This window comes from Colletotrichum costaricense (genome assembly GCF_030867565.1).
Source record: "Colletotrichum costaricense strain IMI 309622 chromosome Unknown Scaffold_10.1, whole genome shotgun sequence".
NCBI lineage: Eukaryota > Fungi > Ascomycota > Sordariomycetes > Glomerellales > Glomerellaceae > Colletotrichum > Colletotrichum costaricense.
The window spans coordinates 1,497,747-1,515,728 of NW_026848239.1; the positions used below are offsets into that span (position 1 = coordinate 1,497,747).

The window sequence follows — 17,982 nt, forward strand, 5'->3', positions numbered from 1 at the left end:
CTATGTAGTCTAAAAGTCTTGACGGAATTTCGGGCTCCGTCTAATCCTTTCCCCGAAAGTATACAATATCCATGGCACTGGCGCAGCAGCGAGTGTCAGCAGTCCTAGCAGGGTGTTTCCCCATCCAAGGCCCAATTTGTTGTACAACTGCAAGCCTCCGAGAGGTAGCAGAGCGCCCAGCAGACTCCTCAAAACGGCGTTTGCGGCAGTGACAGAAGCAGCATAGAGCGTGAATGCGTCGACCAAGTAAGTGTTGATCGTCATAAGAATACCAATTGAGCCGAAACCCATGATACCGGTACCAATCATCGGCAGGATCCAGTGAAGCTGCTTGTCCGCCGTCCAGCCGTACATCATGAGACCGATAGGGATCGTGAGTGAAGAGGGCACCGTGAGGATGAGATGCAGGCGGTCCTCGGGCTTGGGGTCCTTGCCCTCGGCTTGCCGTCTCTGGATAATCTTATCCGACAAGCTTCCGACGTAGGCGAGTCCGAGAATGTTTCCGACACCACCTCCGATGAAAGAGAGGCCGGCTCCGACGGAGCCAAAACCATAGGTGTCGCGGTAAACAAAGGTGAAGGTGGTGAAGAGGATGTACAGGAAGCCGTAGAGCATCGCGACGTAAAGGCACAAGATCATAACGACTGCCGAGCGGAAGAACATGCGGCCAGGACGGATGATGGCAGTGAGAAAGATCTGGCGTGGAGTTCCCTTCTTCTTCATCCTTGATTGGTACTTCTCATTGCCGGTCTCCTTGCGCAAGCGGGCGGCTTTTCTCTCCAAGAGTACGGGTGCGTAAGACTCGCGAAGGACAAAGAAGGAGGCTAAAGTCACCGCACCGGACTAAGGTGGAAGGTTAGTTGGCGCACTCGTGGCGTTGAAGTAGTCAAGAAGAGGCACTCACGGTGATGGTAATAATCCAGAAGACCCATCTCCATCCCTTGGCCTCTACAAGGAAGCCAGCACAGACAGGTCCTACGACGGGGCCGAGAAGAGGTCCAAGACTCCAGATACTGATGTAGAAGCCTCTCTTTTCAACGGGCATCATATCCGCAATCGACCCAGCGCCACAAGTAATCACGGCGACACCTGAAAAGCCAGCCAGGAAGCGAAAGGCGATGAGCATGTCGATGTTGGTCGCAAGTCCACAAGCAGCGGAGAAAACGACGAAAAGGGCGTTGCAGACGTGATATATGTAGACGCGGCCGTACAACTCGCTGAGCGGCGAGATAATGAGAGGACCCAGGGCAAAGCCGAGGACAAAGACGGAGACAACGAATGTCGCGATCGAATCGTCGGATTCGCCAAATTCAGCCATGACTTGCGGGATGCCAGGCGCAAACATCGACGACGCCAGGGGTCTAAAGTAGGATTAGTAATCATACAAAGGAGAAGGATCATTCTTCGGAAAGCTCTTCGTACGTGAGGAAGGTGATGAAGGAAAGTGTCGCGATGATGCCCAGTTTGCGACTTTTTGACCAATTCATGGGATTCTCTGGATCTTGGTCGTCCGCCCACCATACAGAGAACTCGTTTTCAGGCTCGGCAGCATCATCGACGACTGTGTTGACGCTATTCGCATTTGGCTCGGCGATTGTAGCTTCTTCGTCGTCTCCACGTAGGTTCGGTGAAGCAGCGCTTGAACTTGTCTCGGTGATGGGAAGTTTCTCTGCCTCTGGAGGCGGCGAGTCGGTGACTGGTGACTTCATGCTGATGTTTGATCTCTCTTGCTCCGGTGTGTTGGGGGGCAAGAGATGGGAGTTGGTGAGTGTTGTTGGCAACAAAACAGAGTCGGACTCTTCCAGCACAGTTGAGAAGAGGCGGTCGTGTAGTTGTATATAAACACTAAAGGACCTAGTAGTTCAGTAAGAGAAAAGGTGGAATACGTCGGGTTCGGGTTGGTAGATCCATCCGCTGTCTCGTTAGGCGTTTCCGAAATTCATGAAAGCGAGTAAAACGAATCACATATGCCCCGTCAGCTTTCGTGTGCTGTGTTTTTGACAAGTGAGGACGTGGAAAAGGAAAAACTTGGCTGCATGCCATTATCAAAGACGGACTGGAAGTCGCACAAGTCAGAATGATCTTCCTCGGTGGGCCAGGCAGTGCAGGTGGCCAGTGAGCCTTGAAAGCGAGACCGAAGGCCGGGGTCTGGTGGCAGGCCCACAAGCTACCAGAGGCCTCGTTTCGAGGAACAACTTGAGTCTAGATTGGCGTCCAGTGACGGCTCTGCTGATCAACGGGTGAGCTAAAAACGTGCCAAAATTCTCGGGAAAGGTATTCTGCACGTTTGTGCTTGCGGTACTCGACAACAATGGCTATGGATGGTTGTTAGTCAAGAGTGAGAACTAACACACTAGAGGTGAAGGTTATGATTTGCATCATCGATGATCTTGAACATTCGCAAAGTGATACATATGGAGAAATTCAGAAGCTGAAACTCAGCGCAGAGCAGAATTCCCAGCCGCGTGGATGAGTAAGAGCCAAGTTCGTCTCAAAGAAGCCCTGTCAATCGGCCGTCAGTTCTCCTCACTGACCTCTGCCATCCTTACGAAGTTATGATGGCGAATGAGGGGATGAAAGTGAGCATAGTCCTTTTCGGCAAGTTGAGACCGATGATTGGGGGAGATCCTTGGAGCTGTCGTGTCTCTGTGCTCGGTTTCGGTAACGGGCATGGAGGGGGGAAATAGGAAAAGAAAAGCGTGAAATGTGATAGGGGCTAGCTAGGCTGTGCACCCACACCAATTCTCCGAGGACGCCTAGCTGGACCACATCTCGTTGTTCGAGCTTAGAAAAAGCTTAAAGGTCGTCTAGAACCCCATACCGAGCGGTACGGGAGATCCTTGACATTGCCGTATTTTCCGCATCCTCCTTAATCGTATTTCGGACTTAGTACGTGACATTACGCGCTAAGAGTCGATTTTACACCACGCAACCATTCAGGTGCCAAGGGCTGACAGACTAGGATCTGAGAGAAAGTGAACTGGTCTTTGAGTCCATTTCTAATCTCTTAGTATTCTACTCTCGCTGTTGCAGACTCGCTGACCATCGGATGCTCTTCAGAGTCTTCACATTGAACCAGAAGGCTCGCAGGATATTTCCAACTCGATTCCTCAGCCGATCTTGCCTACAGGTAGGAAGTTTAGGAACATGTCCTCTACAATAAGCTCTGTAGTGAGAAACCTGCCTATTGACCAACACTTCCTACTGTTTATCGCCATCATTTGACTTCATATCGAGGTGGGAACGTGTTGCACCATTCGATGGTAATTCTAGCCCTGAGGAGAGCAACGCAGACCGGCTCCACCAAAATTACTCCAATCCGGGCCTTTGTATGATAGAGCCGCTAGAAGAGAGGTATCCTCGTACAACACCCAGAGCTCTCCAGTCTGCATCAGCTAAGGAGATCTGGAGTTCAGTGACAGGTCCATTTTAGCAGCCGGTCTTAAGCTCAAACAATCAGTCCGAAACCCCGAATCTGGAAGCGTGAAATATACTTCCAAACACAAAAAAGCGAAGACGAGCTTCTCATTTCCCCCACTTGACGTCAGAGTGTTGATCGGGACGGCGAGCACGCAGAGTCTCAGGATATCGTGTCAAAACGCAGACTCATTAGCAACGAAGATCTAATAGTTCGCTTCCGAGTATTCGAAAAATCTGCCATGCCCAGTCAACATTTGATCATTAGTAAGACTTTTGGTACTCTTGTGAATAATGCAGCTTGGCTGTTCGAGAGTGAAACAGTGGCCTTGCTCGGATGACCCTAGGTCGCTGATTGAGACCCAAAATTCCATTGGGATTGGTCTAATACTCAATGAAAGCGAGCTCGCTCGCACTTCTGTCATTGAAGACTTGGCGCTCGCCTTGTCTGAGTTGCGTCTGCGCGATCTACGTCAGCAATCTAACGTGCATTGTTTATCCTTGCTTTCCACTCACTTATCACGGAAATTCTCATGGCGCGAACTCACAAACTCAGATAGAAGATCAGAAAACATCCCTTTGGTGTCAGTATAGTAGCCACAAAATCCAAAAGTATGATTACATTCTATCCAAAAGACCTTTGCACAGTTTACTTATCAAGCTCCATCCATCTTCAAGCCTTGTGCAGGGCTTAACTCAACTTGGCTCGGACTGAGTTGCATAAGTTCGATCAGATTTAGCTTCAGTGTATTCCAATCCTTCTTAACTCCTCGGTCTGAAAGCGCTTCGGCAACTTGATTGATGGAGGTATGGTTCTAGAATCAAGTGCCATTTCACTGTCTAGACAGAGCAGTAGGCTCTAACATCCTTCATCAAATCATTTTGCCCCAGAGACCACAAATCAATTCACCGGCAGTGTTATATTCTACATTTTACCGCCTGCCCGCCACATGGTAATCGGAGTTACTCCGTCTGGAAGGGTAGGAACTCGACCCCCCGCATTTCCCCTCCGGGTGTTTTTGGCGGAGCTTCTCCGCGTATCCACCTATATCCCGAATAATCCCCCAACCATGCCGGCAAATGACTTCATCGTAGCTTCTCTTACTATTTAGCTGTGAACATATGAAGTCTTTCAGGTATGACTACCCCGCTTTGACGATCTGGAAAAGTAGTTCCCGAAGACGTAATCAGCACCGCGGTTGCCATTAACGTATTGCCATTTGACCTCGCTACTGACAAGAACGCGGAGTAGTCCATCCGCAAATCTGCTGTGTAAGTGAGAGTGCGGAGTAGTCCACCAGTAGAACGCTCTAAGTGTGAAGATTTTGTTGGTGTCATCAAAGAACGCGGAGTAGTCCGGTCTCGGTACTGGCCCGACTTCACGAGGACAGCACCCGTTGTCACTTTGGTAAAGAACAATTATGAAACGGATGTAAACAATATAACTTCAGTAATGGCTGCCCCTAAACTTTACTCAGGCGAGTCAGAGAGGCCAATAGCTTTCAAGATGAGAGCTTTGGTTTTATGGAGTCTGGCAGCTTTGCCGTTCGCCATCGTTGCGTATTTTACTGATCTCCCGGACGCTTTCAACGATACAATCGCAACATGGGCGTACATGTCATATGGCGACTCTTCTGTGGCCGTTCTATCTGGGTCGTTCAATCGTTCCGCCATGGATGCTGTCTACAAGGGACGCGCCACCGATTCAGAGTTACAGAAGAGGTATACCTCCGCAGACTTGTATCTTCCATGACGAGCCTCAGCTAAAGAAACAGGAATGTCTTCCTCAATACCACGAATTTCATAGCCTATGATGAAAGATTCATGGATCTACTTGGTCCAAAGGCTACAGTGAAGCAAATTCAAAAGTTAGCATCCCAAAGTCACGAGGCACCATGCTTCAACAAGGAGACCAAGGAGCTCTTCTTCGTAGAGTGGGGACCCCCTGGAGGTGACAACGGTACCCATAGCTGGCAGTATCTACTGGATACCAAGAACAATACCCTCAGAAAGATCACAACAAACCCGCCAACCCTCAACGCCCACGGCTGTGTTTACTACAATGGAGCGTATCACGTCGTAACGGACGGTAGCCATAACGAGACCGGGGCACTCATTCGCATTGAACCAATAACCCTAGAGACAACTGTGTTGTTGAACAACTACTACGAGCAGCCTTTCGCAGGTCTCAATGATCTTGAGATTGACTCTGATGGAAACTTTTGGTTCACAGATTCAAAATCTGGCTGGGTAGGCCGTCACTTATCGTGAAGGGCATATGGTTCAATATTCAATCCCGCATGTATGACTAACAATACCTCTCTCAGGGCCGGGACTTGACGGACTTCACTCCCCCAACAAACCCAACCGTCTACATGGTGAACAGTACAACCATGCGACCGAGAGTTGTGCACATTACAACAGGAAACGCCAACGGAGTTGCTGTCTCGCCGCGCCACGACGGCCGTCATGTGCTGTATCTTCCCGACACCGGTGTCTCCGAAGCCAAGCCGGTGGATAGGAAGAATCCGTACGGCAACCGTGCCCTCTTTGCATACGATGTCGCAGCCGGGGGCGTTCTCACGAATGCACGCTTCTTGAACAACCCGATTTCGTATTTCTATGACGGTATTCGGGTTTCGAGAAATGGTTGGATCTTTGTCGGGGCTGGCGACGGCGTGGATGTCATTGATCCCGTGTCTGGACTCGCACTTGGCACTATACGTGTGGGTGGAGGAAGCAATCTGGCGGTGAACATGGCATTTGGCGTGCATGAGCTATGGATCGTAGGTAGAGGCGGGGTTTGGCATGTGAGCGATATTGCAGAGAAATTGGATCGGGACTGGTAGCTACACGCGAAGCTTTGGTGTATCGGGATGCATGGATCACTTGAAACTTGGTGGCCGAAGACTTGAAGATGGAGACATTCTAAGCAGGATGCAAAAACGCCTTGTCAACCATCAACTACCAGGTATTTTGAAACGCTCTAAGCACTATCCCTATAGCTTTTTGTCTTAATAGACGTACACAAACTCATCATTCTGGCGATCAGTCAAATCCATGAATGCGTTATCTCCCAACTGAGCACCAGCCTCATCATTCTGTGCGCTAACATAGTGGTGCTCCATGCTAAGATCCTTGATCTTTCTCGGCTTGCCGTTCGCCACTCTCTTGCGCTCCTGCATCTTATTGGAGACGAAGAGGTTGATGACCTGCAGTCCGATGACGGCGAGCAAGGCACAGGTGATACCCATGACTTTGGTGAGACCAGGCTTGTACTCGGGCGCATCCTTAGAGTTGAAGAGAAGGGGGCCGATGATGTTGCCGGCGGAAGATCCAGCATTGTACAGGGACATGATGACGGACTTCTTGGTGGTACCCGCAATGTTTGAGATCATCCAAGAGACGATGAGGGGGTTGCCGCCGAAGAGGAAGGCAAGCATGTAGTACGCGGCGAGGAGAGGGGGAATGCTGTTCCTAGGAAGAACATAGAGCATGACCGCGCCAGTCAGGACAGGGGCGAGGACGGCCGCGAGGAAGGCTGACTTAATGCGGAATCGGTGGGCGAGGTAGGAAGCCGGGAAGATGACAATAAGCTGCACGAAACCAAAAGGGATGTTGAGCAGGGAGCTCTTCATGCTGTCGAAGCCGAAGCCAGAAATGACAATGGGGCCGAAAGTGTTTGTCACAGCTGCGGTGACATTGAGGCACACGGCCATACCAACGAACAGCCAGCTCTTGGGCTCGTAGAGGGCCTCCCAGACTTGGCTCCACTTGAACTCGTTCCCTCCCGTGCCGGTCTGGTTGGCGCGAAGACGCTCGATGGCCTGCAGCTTCTCGTGCTCGGTAAGGAATCGGGCAGAGGGAATATCGCTATCGAGGAAGTACCAGACGACGGGTGCGGTGAGGACGGTGATGAGACCGACAAAGATGAAAAGAATCTGCCACGAGTGGATGGACCCGTTGATTTGACCCAAGCCGTACGAGACAGAGGCGGCAAACATGGTTGCAAGACCGTTGGTGCCGTACCAGCATGCCACACGCATGGGCTGCTCAGCGCGACGGTACCACTGCGAAGTGATGACAGAGAAAAGAGGAAGGCAGCCGGCCTCGAACAAGCCCAGCAGGAAGCGGGTCGCCAAGAGACCTGCGTAGTTGTGGCATGCAGCCATGCACACCTGCGCGATACCCCAACCCAAGACCAAGGAGGGCATCAGGATGCGGTGTGGCACCTTGACAATAAGCCAAGAGGAGAAAGGCTGCCATGCGAGCTGAGCGATGGCAGCGATGGAGCTGACCATGGAGTATTCATTTCCGGTCAAGTTGCAGTCTGTTCTGAGGCCATGGATGGCGCCGTATCCGAGAACGGACTTGTCGAGGATCTGGAGGAAGTAGACCCAGATGAGGATCGAGAGGATTCGCTTATCGGTCTTTCGGCGGATGCGTTTGTTCTATAGTAGTTGAGTCAGCTCCTCTTCAATTTGATAAGACCCTAAAAATTAGGTCGACTTACATCTTCCTCTGTGACCTCGATTTGTTGATCACCAATAAGGTTCGCCGCGCGGTCGGCACCCTTGGCAATGTTTTGGCCCTGATGCTTGAGCTGTTCGACGTCCTCGGTGTTGCGATGCTCAAGCTGAGACACACCGTCTCCAGTCTTTGATGCGGTGTCCATGTTGTTTATTGGCGGTAAGCTGCTCTCTTGGTGAAAGGCTGACTAAGAAAGAAGACAGGAATTCAAGAAGAGAGAACCGGCTTCTCCCTTGATGGTCCAAACATCCAGACAGCCAAGATGGGCGGCGATCTCCTACCATCTTATACCTAGACCCTGTTTATCGTCGTATCGCCGGCCGCGTCGTAGGCCGCTCAGATGTTCGGCGAAAAGCTCGAGCCAAGTTCGTCATGAGCAACATTCGACCGTACGAGGTGCATCTAACCCATACCATCTCATCCAATAATTGCTTTAGATAGGCGGATGTGAGAGGATCCCCCCATGGGAACCTACCCGTTCCCCTCAGTCCATCACCGCGCGCTAAGCAAGTTTGTAGGTTGGCATGGCACGCATGGCTGGCACCGCGTGGAGAGACCAGACGAAAATGGCACTAATTCCCCTCACGAACCACACGTTGCCCACCTTCGGGAGGTGGGGACGGAATGTTGGGGATGGAGAGAAGTCCGCGTGCGGTGAAAGGCAGGCTACCTGACTAGCCGTGCATAAAACCGTACACAAATGGGATAATTATGACCTAGTGCGGCCTCGCCTGGACAGACCTCGGCGGTGTCTTGCAAGTTGGAGGTGCGAGAGAGGACTGACAGCTTGATGCCCCCACGCAGAGGCTGAGGATTAACTTTGGCACCAAATAAGGATGACCATGGTGTCTGTCAACTGACCCGAGACTGTGGACGTGTTCAGCTTTGCTATACTCTTTTCAGATGAGATTATCTAGTGCCCGGACTCCCTGAGAAGACGAAGGTTTGTGCCCGTCAAAATCACATAGATGGTGTCTAGCGTTGGGGTAGCTATCCCTAGTTCCTTGCCCTTTCGGTAGGGGTAACCGAGGATAATGTCCACTTCCATCGGCCGACCGGCTTTGAAGTCGTTTTGCATGCTGCTGCCGATGGGGTGCATAGCCAGGATCTTGTTGATCAGCTTGTCGACCAGGTCGTAATCGATAGGCACCTCGCATGCCTTAGCAACATCGATAACTTCTCTCATCAATCGTTGGGTCATTGGGGTAGCGTCTGGCGAGGAGCTAAGCCATGAATGCGTGTCGAGTAGTGTTAGTGTCGTGAGCGAGTTCCACGCTGCATTCCAAACAACCTTTTCCCAGCGCTGTACTTGGATATTGGGCACCACCTGAAATACTGTCTTGCCCTCTGTCAATAGAGATGCAAATTCGTCCTGTCGCTGCTTCTCCACTGCCTGGTCGGTATCATTCGGGTACAATCCTATTTGCATGTCCTCGGACTTTGTGTGTTTGATGTGCCCAGGCTGAGGCTGAGCGGCTCCGGTCCAGGTCTGTCTCATTAGTATAAGCTCATCCCAGGTTCTTGGAGACTCTCCCCCCGCGACTCACCACGCATGAGATAATTGTTGTGTGGGGGAACGCTTTGCGGAATGGCACTTCGTTACCGACACCATTCTGAATAATGACGATCGTGGATTTCTCCGCATCAACTGCCGGGGCAATTTCCGCGGGGACTGCATCCTGGGTGATGGCTTTGTGAGTGCAGACAATGTAGTCAAACTTCGCTTCCGCCTCTGCGGCATTCCTTACAACTTGGGGGTATTAGCTTTGAACAGCTGGATGAACAGGGCTAAGGCCATGATTTCGCTCCCCATCGGCTACCCCGGATTTCATGTGCATACCTCTGTAAGGGCGAACATTATGCTCTCCATGGTTTTCGCTCGCAATAACGATTCCATTTTCCTTCACTGCGTTATAATTTGACCTCGCAACAACCGTTAATCTAACACGCGGTACTCTGCTTAGAATAAAGGCGTAGAATGATCCAATGCTGAACAGATGGTGTCAGCTTCTCATCCGAATAGGAATTCAGGGTGAGTGACCCACGCCCCCAACCCGTAGAGGAGGACCTCGATCTGCTGGCCTTGTGCAGTCATTATCGAAGTCTTGGTGCTCGTTGGACCTTGTTTCGGCGCAAAGACTTCGGTTGGCGTTCAGCTGTGCTCTGTAGCATGCACTTCTGGTATGGTCCCCTCACTCGACCTAGTATTTGTACACTAATCCGCCAGATTCCTGTTGCGAATACCGGCCGGCAACTGACTTCAGCCCCCGATGTTCGGTGCGGAGGTGGAGAAGCCACCAGGGCACCTACCCCAGAGATTCCTTCGCTGTTACCTTCAGATCGGCGAACCTTGTGTTGTGTGCCCGTGTATCGTGGGGGAACGGGCGAGGAAGACTCCTTGGGGGTTAGATGGGGGTTGCCGGGCGTTGCATCCGGGGCCTGTGACCAGGGGTTCGGAGAGGTGTCCGACGTTGCGCCCCATCACCCCATCTTTCCCCCTCATTTCTCGGCCATCGTCTTGGTCCGACGCGGGGAAGCCGGTACTGAACCTTCTTTTTGTGATTGGAGGCCTCAGTGTGGTGAATCTCGGTCGACCTTCGTCTCGGGTCCGTGGGGTATTCAAGGGGGGCTTCAGCCATTTGTTTGTCCTTTGGAGTATGATATCATCGGTGCGACTGATGGGTTCAAAGCTCGTAGCATCGTGTCTACTCTGCCCCTGGGTGGATTTGCGCTGCAAGACGGCGAGGAAAACGGGCCAGGTAATTGCACGCAGAGAAGAGTTTTCACTCGGCATATGTGACTTTTGAATCATGTTAAATTTGACCATAGTCCTAGTAAGCATGGACATGTCGCTTTCAATTACCTAGGTGCTTGACTTGTGATTTTGTGGTTGCGTACTGTCTAACCGCAACTCTCTCCTTCACCGTAGTTGTGAAGAAGACTTCTTCCTCTCCAACTTTTCGCCCCAGATTCTCGCACAATTCGCAATCTGCAACGCTGTCTCTCGGATTCTGGTAGCTTGCCTGACAAGCCTGCTTCTCTCCGAAGGCGTTTTGGGTGTCTTCCCAGGGTCTGATTCTTCCTCCTTAATCGTATGACCCCATTCGTCTGCCGACCTCGCCACTAATCGAGCGGCGTCTTCGATTTTCTTCCCCGGTGGCTCTGATCCGTCCTCAGTGAAACATTCTTGGGGTTGCGTTGCGATTACGCCCGCAATGAGGTTCCACACAGCAATCAGATCCTCCTTTGGTATGGATGGTGATATCGTCGCAGAGATGGACCGTCGTTCGGCGGAATAGCTCCGTACCGGCCTCGACGATGATCCTGGCCGATCTGATGTGCGTGCCAGCAGACAATTGCTGCACGCACCGTTGTAGATGCCCGGCATTTTGACGCACTCTGGTGAGATCCCATCTCCCCTTCGGCATTTGGAGCATTGATCCTCAGAGCCTTGCAGGTCTCCTCGCTCATGAAGCATAATTGCTTCCAACACAGGCGTCTGTGAGATGTCCGGTGATGCCCGGCCGTGCCTGACCCTCCAGGCCCTCCGCACTGGGAGAGGACCCAGGATCTTCATGGTCTCTGTAGGCGTGATTGATGGTTGTAGGCCTTGATCTCCAGCATCTTGGGCAGTTTCTGGAGCTGCGTCTTTGATGTTTTTGTGTCGTCCTCTGTGCTCGTATGATCCTTGGCGATTCCCTACCCCGCTATGTGCTGGTGCGGTCTTCGAGCTGATCTGACCAACGCTTGCTCCTGCTCCCGTCCGGACTCTCGATGCCAGTGTTGTAGAAGGCATCGTACCCTGTTCTTTTTGTGTAATTTCTCCCGCTCTGGCCAAAAGTTGAAGCGTAATATCTGCGATTTCCCGTTCATCGCCCATCACGCTCAGGCAAATGAGGGCATATCAAGAAGAGTGATGCTGTTTGACCAACCGACCGAACCACCGAACATGAAAGGAAAAATAAACAACCCACCAGGAAAAAAAAAGAATTCAACCTCGTGATGCGGACCAGGTGGTCCACATACTCCAACGTACGAAAAAGCCACTTATAAGTTCCGGTGAAGAAGCCCGAAGTCTTGCCCCCAGTTACGTAATTCAATTGGTCATCTGTTCTACCGCGGGCGAGCTCGGAGGTGGTGGGTGATTGGCCGTCAGGAATTGCCGTGACTGTCAGATTCATGAGACGTTCTGGACTCTTGGAGATCTGCTGTCCCTGCACTGTGGGAGTCAGGCACTTTTGGTTCTGGGTCTGGCTCCAAGCGAGCCCTTCGTCCACGCCTTGTATGTTCGGGGTCCCCATGGAGGGTATACAGCGGGATACAAAAGCGCAGCATGGCTCCCAGATGAGCCCGGGAGAGAAGGGTGTTCGTCCAATTCAGCAACTATCCCACTAGTCATCATGTGCTATTCCCCGATTGGACCAAGTGGCAATATCGGGCTCGTTTTTCCGTTGCCAGTGTGGGAGGCTCGCCCGAGAAGTCGGGAATGACAACCCATCCCCGCGGAAAGATGCCTCGAGTGTCTCACCTGGTCGCGCATGCAAAGCTGAGAGAGCGGCCCTGGGCCGCCGAGGCGCCTGGGGGTTGGTCGGGAGCACAAGCGGTCACCAAGAAAAGGTTGAGAGGGCCAACGTGGGTTGGGTTACCGAACATAGCCGGGCCAGCGTCGATCCATTTGCAGAGTGTGAGATGAAATCTGACCGGACATACGCCAGGCCGGGTAAGGGTTAGCGGAAGCGCAAGAGAAGCGAGATGGGTATGTTCTACTTTTGGCTTCGTACCTCGCATGGTCGCGTGCAAACAAGAAACAACAATACCCCCACGGGGAAGAGCAAAGTCTTTGGCATATGCTGGTTTCTCTGCGTCACACAAAACAATGGTCTCCAACCAGCGACAAATTCAGCGAAGTCGCGTGTGTAAGGAAAATAAAACCACGCCGGTTTCCACCGCGAATGTCACCATCTCGACTGATCAACACGCTGATTCCGGCCCGGAACAGTCCAGATACATGATCTGCTTGGGCAAACCATTGTGGAGAAGAAACAGTGGAGTCTGATGGGGTTGGTAGGTGGGAAAACCAGAATTATTTGGTACCAGAAACCGCCCCCCGCGGGTTTAGTCTCCGATACTTTCGTTTCCTCCGTTCTGTGGGGGGTAGGGAGGAGGCTTTTCGATGGCTTCGGACGACGAAATAGTCTACCATTAGACTCGTCTTGGAAGAGGTGCCGGCGTGGGGGTTCGGACTACGTGGTTACATGGGTCGTTCCTACGGCTTATGTTACCTATTTTCGTGCCTGACTTACACCGACACAAGGGAAGGGGGCGAAAGTCGATCCCATGATCATCCATGTTGCGCTGGCCTGTCTGACTTCCTTGCATTCTGAGTTTGGATGGGTTCTTTGTTACAAAAGCTTTGTTCGCGAGTAAGCTAATCCACCAAAACTCTCCTCACATCCCACCGCTGCTCCTGAATCTGCTCCCGCAAACTACTTGCTCCCTCGTGCCACAAACCCGCAGAATCAGTCCACAATGTCTCCCTCAGCAAACGGCGGTTCCGCCAGTCACAATGGCAACGGCACACAGCACGGAGCACGGCCGGCTCTGACTCCCGGCCTCTACGTCCCGACCGTGGCATTCTTCCGCTCCGACGACTCAGTAGACGTCGAAACCACACGCTCCCACGCCGTCCGTCTCGCCAAAGCCGGCGTCGCGGGCCTTGTGACCCACGGCTCCAACGGCGAAGCAGTGCACCTCGACCACGATGAGAGACAACTCATCAACCGCACCACACGAGCCGCGCTCGATTCAGCAGGAAAGACAGAACTACCTCTGATTGTCGGTTGCGGCGCGCAGTCGACAAGGGAAACTATTCAACTCTGCAAAGAGGCTGGTGCATCAGGAGGCGACTATGCGCTCGTCCTCCCACCAGCTTACTACGGTGGCCTCCTCACCACCGACCTCATCCTACAACACTTTCGCGAAGTCGCAGACGCAAGCCCGATTCCTCTTCTCATTTACAACTACCCTGGCGCCTGCAGCGGCCTCGATCTCAACTCAGATACCATCATCAACCTCGCGAGTCACCCCAACATTGTCGGCGTAAAGCTGACCTGCGGTAACACTGGCAAGCTGGCTCGGATAGCTGCTGCTACAGCCCCCAAGAAGGGCGACAACAACACGACACCATTCCGGACATTTGGCGGTAGCGTGGATTTCACTCTGCAAACACTCGTCGTCGGTGGCCATGGCATCATCGGTGGAACCGGAAATATTGCACCTCTTGCTTGTGTGAAGCTGATGCAGCTTTGGGATGAGGGCAAGTTGGCAGAAGCGAGAGAGCTGCAGGCAGTTGTGGCCCGCGGTGACTGGACTGCTATCCAAGGAGGATTTGTCTCAGTCAAGGCAGCATTGCAGGAGTACTACGGCTATGGAGGGCTTCCGAGGAAGCCTTGTACATTGCTCGAGGGAGAGAGCCTGACAAAACAGGTTGACGGATTTTCAGAGTTGATTCAGGCTGAGAAAGCATTGCAAAAATAGATGCTTGTAACAAGGTGGGTTTTGGCTTAGGTTTCAAGAGAATCATAGCGTATTGATCATTGAATGAGCTTTCACCTGAACATACTGGCAAGACAAGTGTTGGAATGAATGACAATGGTCGCGTCCCAATTCCCCGTCGACAAATTGAGCGTCACTTTGTCGCCTACTGCATGCACTTTGGCTGATATTCAGTGTATTGGTTGGGGAATCTCCCAATCTAGAAATGGGTGCTGCACTACTCTGACGATACGGGGCGCCCTTTCAATCTCTCCGTCTTGATGCCTCTGCATAGATGATGTTGTTCGATCCTCTGATACAGCTTCGACAAAACACTCATTGCGGTTATTCTTGCTTCAAGATCATAAGAGCCCTGTAAACGCGCCCGTTTCCGCCGTATTTGGTATCATCCTGGAGAAACTCTGTTCCGATCACGAAGCCAAGGCGCTTGTAGAGGTCCACCCCGTCTTCCATAGCATGTATGAAGATGCCAAGGCACAATTCTTTGGCTTTTGATATGCCACTTTTGACCAAAGCAGTGCCTATGCCTTTGCCTTGGTTGTCCGGATGAACCGCCAGGTAGTCCAGTCCTACGTGACAAGCATAATAAGCACTTGGGAGATGGAAGACGCAAGTTAGAGGAAAAACACACGCATGTAAGCTCTTCTGCTTAGAATTTCATCCTCCGCCTCCCGGATAGGGACAAGCAAATCGTCCGACTCCTCGTTAGGATCCCAATGAGCTGTCCCGGCAACACGCCGGATCTCCGCTTCTTCCTCTTGGCTGACAGACGGAACCACGGCATCGGGCCAAGCCGGGGCCCCGCCGATGCTCTTGGCGTGGGATGAGGGCAGAATCCACCGGGCATATCCCACTATTCGCCCGGTGACGGAATCCACGGCCTTTTGATGTCGCTTCGTATCGGGGTCACTGATGAGGTTTCGCGGCGTTCGCTTGGCTATCTGCATGTTATGGTACTCAAGGGTCCGATGGCACCAGGCGAGTTGCCAGTGGGGATCTGCCCAGAAGGCGGGGATGTTGTTTCTGGTCAGCCAGCTCATGGCTGTCGGCCACAGTGCAGCCCGCAATGATGATTTTGGATGTAGTTTCCATCGCTTCGACTTGAGAAAACAGCGCAAGACCATGCTGGTTCTTTGGACAGAAGGACCGCAGCAAAGCGATATCTTGGGAGCTCATGACATTTTTGGACAACGTGGTCACTTGGTGGGTTTTCTGCCGTGGCCCGGCTATCGGCATTTTGGAACTGCATACAGCACCACCCCTGCATGCCAGGCCATGAACCAACATGTCAGCCTGACTGCTATCTAGCTCGGAGTTCAGCCAAGTTTTCGAACGACAATACAGTCCTTTGGAACAATAAATGGGCGTGTAACAGAATTGAAGAAGCTGTTACGGATCGAAAGACACCTGCTTAGTACACCTTCTATCTCGAAGGGCTACAATGACTCACCATCTGTGATTTGAGACTTTCGTTGAATACGTTCATGTATCGAAGCCGAAAGCTGTTCTTCAGAGCCTCAACACTCTGCCTCTTTACCCTGATGCAAGCTGTCGATCCTTCTACAGCTATGATGCAGGTTTCTAGCACTCACAGACGGCGACAGGCTGGAGAAGTCCGTCTGCCTTTCCCCGCCTTACCCGAGTCTCCAACGCTCTCAGAACAGTGTCGCGTGACCGTCATTCTCACCTCAACTCGTGATGATTCATCTCGTTGTCTTGCATAAACCTCCTTCCTTCTCTTCTCACTTGTCGTCAAATGATCACCATGGCAATTCTTGTCATCCTTCACCCAATGAATACCGCCTCTTCAAACCCCGCATCAAACCCCGTGCTTCGTGCCCCGACCAAATCGCGACTAAACTCTGACGACGTGCCAACAAGGCCAGGCTATCCCCGGAAGAGGAAACGAGCTGACCCCCACGGAGAATTCTATGTATTTCTGGCTTGTCTGGCGTTTCTGTTCGGGGCCTAGCCCGACGTCCGAGCGGCTCTGCGGGTCCGGATCTGCGGGGCTGACCCCCATCCATCCCGTAATTCATGCGGGGAGCGGGTCGGACGCGAGACCACGAATCCGCGAGGAGGTTGTGTGTACTTGATCGGAAATGGTCTGATGCGTCTCTGATGGTTGCTCCCCTCTCTTCTCTCAAGGCTTGACATCTCAAGTCAGCTTCGCCGCAGGTACCTCAATTCGCATCCTACCGTACGAGATGGCGCACGAATCACCTGAGTTTGGCTCCATGCAGAAACCCGTTTCGAGCTGACAATCGAATCTAGTGTAGCTGGCGGCAAATCATGCGGGGACGACTGGGCACCGACGTGGGGGTCTATGAACGTGTCGTAGGTAGATGGGGGGGGGGGGGGGCTTTGATCTCCATGAAGCTCATCAGGGTAGTAACTCCAATAAGCATATGAAGAATATCCAGGAGGAAAGAGTGTTGCAAGTTGTTTGGCAACATTTACTCAGACAACCGCCACTATGCCGACTATTCTGGAAAAGCTCTTCTCTCTGGAAGGCCGCACAGCCGTGGTCACGGGAGGTACACGGGGAATTGGCCAGGCCATGGCAGTATCACTTGCAGAAGCAGGATCAGATATCATCCTCATCCAAGTAAGAAAGCATGACCACGTAAATATGTAGCTTGACGTTAACAAGAGGAAAGAGAGACGAAAGCAACACTGAAACGAAAACACAAGTCGAGGCTCTGGGCAGAAAAACCTTCATCTACACAGCAGACCTTTCAAATCAAGAGGAAGTGGAGAGCTTGTCGAAGCGCATCCTAGCCGATGGCCACGATGTCAGCATTCTAGTCACCTGTGCCGGCATTCAACGCAGACATCCCGCGCACAAGTTTCCCATGGGCGACTGGGACGAGGTCCTCCAAGTCAACCTCAAGACAGTCTGGACTCTTTGCCGAGACTTTGGCGCTTACATGCTCACACGCAGCCCCAACTCTATAAACGGCCACCGTGGTAGCATCGTCAACGTGGCGTCGCTCGTCAGCTTCCAGGGAGGCATCACGGTGCCGGCCTACGCAGCGGCCAAGGGCGGCATAGCACAGCTGACCAAGGCGCTGAGCAACGAGTGGGCGAGCCAGGGTGTCAACGTGAATGCCATTGCGCCTGGGTATGTTGCAACAGATATGAATGAGGCGCTGATCAATAATCCGGAGAGGGCGGCAAGTATTCTGGCCAGGATCCCCGCGGGAAGATGGGGTACCCCGGATGACTTCAAGGGTGCCACAGTGTTCCTCGCGGGGGCGGGGAGTTTGTACGTTTCGGGAGAGCTGCTTACTGTCGATGGGGGCTGGATGGGCCGATGATACTTGAAGCTGTGTACTTAGTCAAGTAGAGATGTGAGAATACAACATAAAGTAACATCTGTTCCAGAATAGTATCGACATGATCTGCAAACTAAAGCACTGCTCATGGGATGGCATCTTGAGTTGAGTGAACCCCACGTCTTGATGTGTCTGGTATACA

The 17,982-nt window shown here is 52.3% G+C and overlaps 9 protein-coding genes across 9 annotated transcripts; 4 read left to right on the plus strand and 5 right to left on the minus strand.

The window, feature by feature from the left end:
* Positions 1-9: 9 nt before the first annotated feature.
* CCOS01_10113 (uncharacterized protein) lies at positions 10-1,709 on the minus strand (the record flags this gene model as incomplete). Its single annotated transcript, XM_060458269.1, has 3 exons — positions 10-843; positions 905-1,361; positions 1,423-1,709. 3 exons carry the CDS (start codon positions 1,707-1,709, stop codon positions 10-12), a joined length of 1,578 nt encoding a protein of 525 aa, XP_060311434.1.
* Positions 1,710-4,924: 3,215 nt separating this feature from the next.
* CCOS01_10114 (uncharacterized protein) lies at positions 4,925-6,266 on the plus strand (the record flags this gene model as incomplete). The annotated part of the gene is made up of 3 exons (XM_060458270.1): positions 4,925-5,139; positions 5,193-5,667; positions 5,745-6,266. 3 exons carry the CDS (start codon positions 4,925-4,927, stop codon positions 6,264-6,266), a joined length of 1,212 nt encoding a protein of 403 aa, XP_060311435.1.
* A 165-nt stretch (positions 6,267-6,431) lies between these two features.
* On the minus strand, positions 6,432-8,092 carry CCOS01_10115 (uncharacterized protein; the record flags this gene model as incomplete). The annotated part of the gene is made up of 2 exons (XM_060458271.1): positions 6,432-7,868; positions 7,931-8,092. 2 exons carry the CDS (start codon positions 8,090-8,092, stop codon positions 6,432-6,434), a joined length of 1,599 nt encoding a protein of 532 aa, XP_060311436.1.
* Positions 8,093-8,860: 768 nt separating this feature from the next.
* CCOS01_10116 (2-dehydropantoate 2-reductase) lies at positions 8,861-10,042 on the minus strand (the record flags this gene model as incomplete). Its single annotated transcript, XM_060458272.1, has 4 exons — positions 8,861-9,436; positions 9,495-9,697; positions 9,788-9,936; positions 9,993-10,042. 4 exons carry the CDS (start codon positions 10,040-10,042, stop codon positions 8,861-8,863), a joined length of 978 nt encoding a protein of 325 aa, XP_060311437.1.
* Positions 10,043-10,867: 825 nt separating this feature from the next.
* CCOS01_10117 (uncharacterized protein) lies at positions 10,868-12,248 on the minus strand (the record flags this gene model as incomplete). The annotated part of the gene is made up of 2 exons (XM_060458273.1): positions 10,868-11,831; positions 11,944-12,248. The coding sequence occupies 2 exons, from the start codon at positions 12,246-12,248 to the stop codon at positions 10,868-10,870; spliced, it is 1,269 nt and encodes a 422-aa protein (XP_060311438.1).
* A 1,228-nt stretch (positions 12,249-13,476) lies between these two features.
* Positions 13,477-14,484, plus strand: CCOS01_10118 (dihydrodipicolinate synthetase; the record flags this gene model as incomplete). Its single annotated transcript, XM_060458274.1, has 1 exon — positions 13,477-14,484. One exon carries the CDS (start codon positions 13,477-13,479, stop codon positions 14,482-14,484), a length of 1,008 nt encoding a protein of 335 aa, XP_060311439.1.
* A 342-nt stretch (positions 14,485-14,826) lies between these two features.
* On the minus strand, positions 14,827-15,542 carry CCOS01_10119 (acetyltransferase; the record flags this gene model as incomplete). The annotated part of the gene is made up of 2 exons (XM_060458275.1): positions 14,827-15,071; positions 15,134-15,542. 2 exons carry the CDS (start codon positions 15,540-15,542, stop codon positions 14,827-14,829), a joined length of 654 nt encoding a protein of 217 aa, XP_060311440.1.
* A 444-nt stretch (positions 15,543-15,986) lies between these two features.
* Positions 15,987-16,226, plus strand: CCOS01_10120 (uncharacterized protein; the record flags this gene model as incomplete). The annotated part of the gene is made up of 1 exon (XM_060458276.1): positions 15,987-16,226. The coding sequence occupies one exon, from the start codon at positions 15,987-15,989 to the stop codon at positions 16,224-16,226; it is 240 nt and encodes a 79-aa protein (XP_060311441.1).
* Positions 16,227-16,978: 752 nt separating this feature from the next.
* Positions 16,979-17,822, plus strand: CCOS01_10121 (2-deoxy-D-gluconate 3-dehydrogenase; the record flags this gene model as incomplete). Its single annotated transcript, XM_060458277.1, has 2 exons — positions 16,979-17,110; positions 17,163-17,822. 2 exons carry the CDS (start codon positions 16,979-16,981, stop codon positions 17,820-17,822), a joined length of 792 nt encoding a protein of 263 aa, XP_060311442.1.
* Between the last annotated feature and the right edge of the window lie 160 nt (positions 17,823-17,982).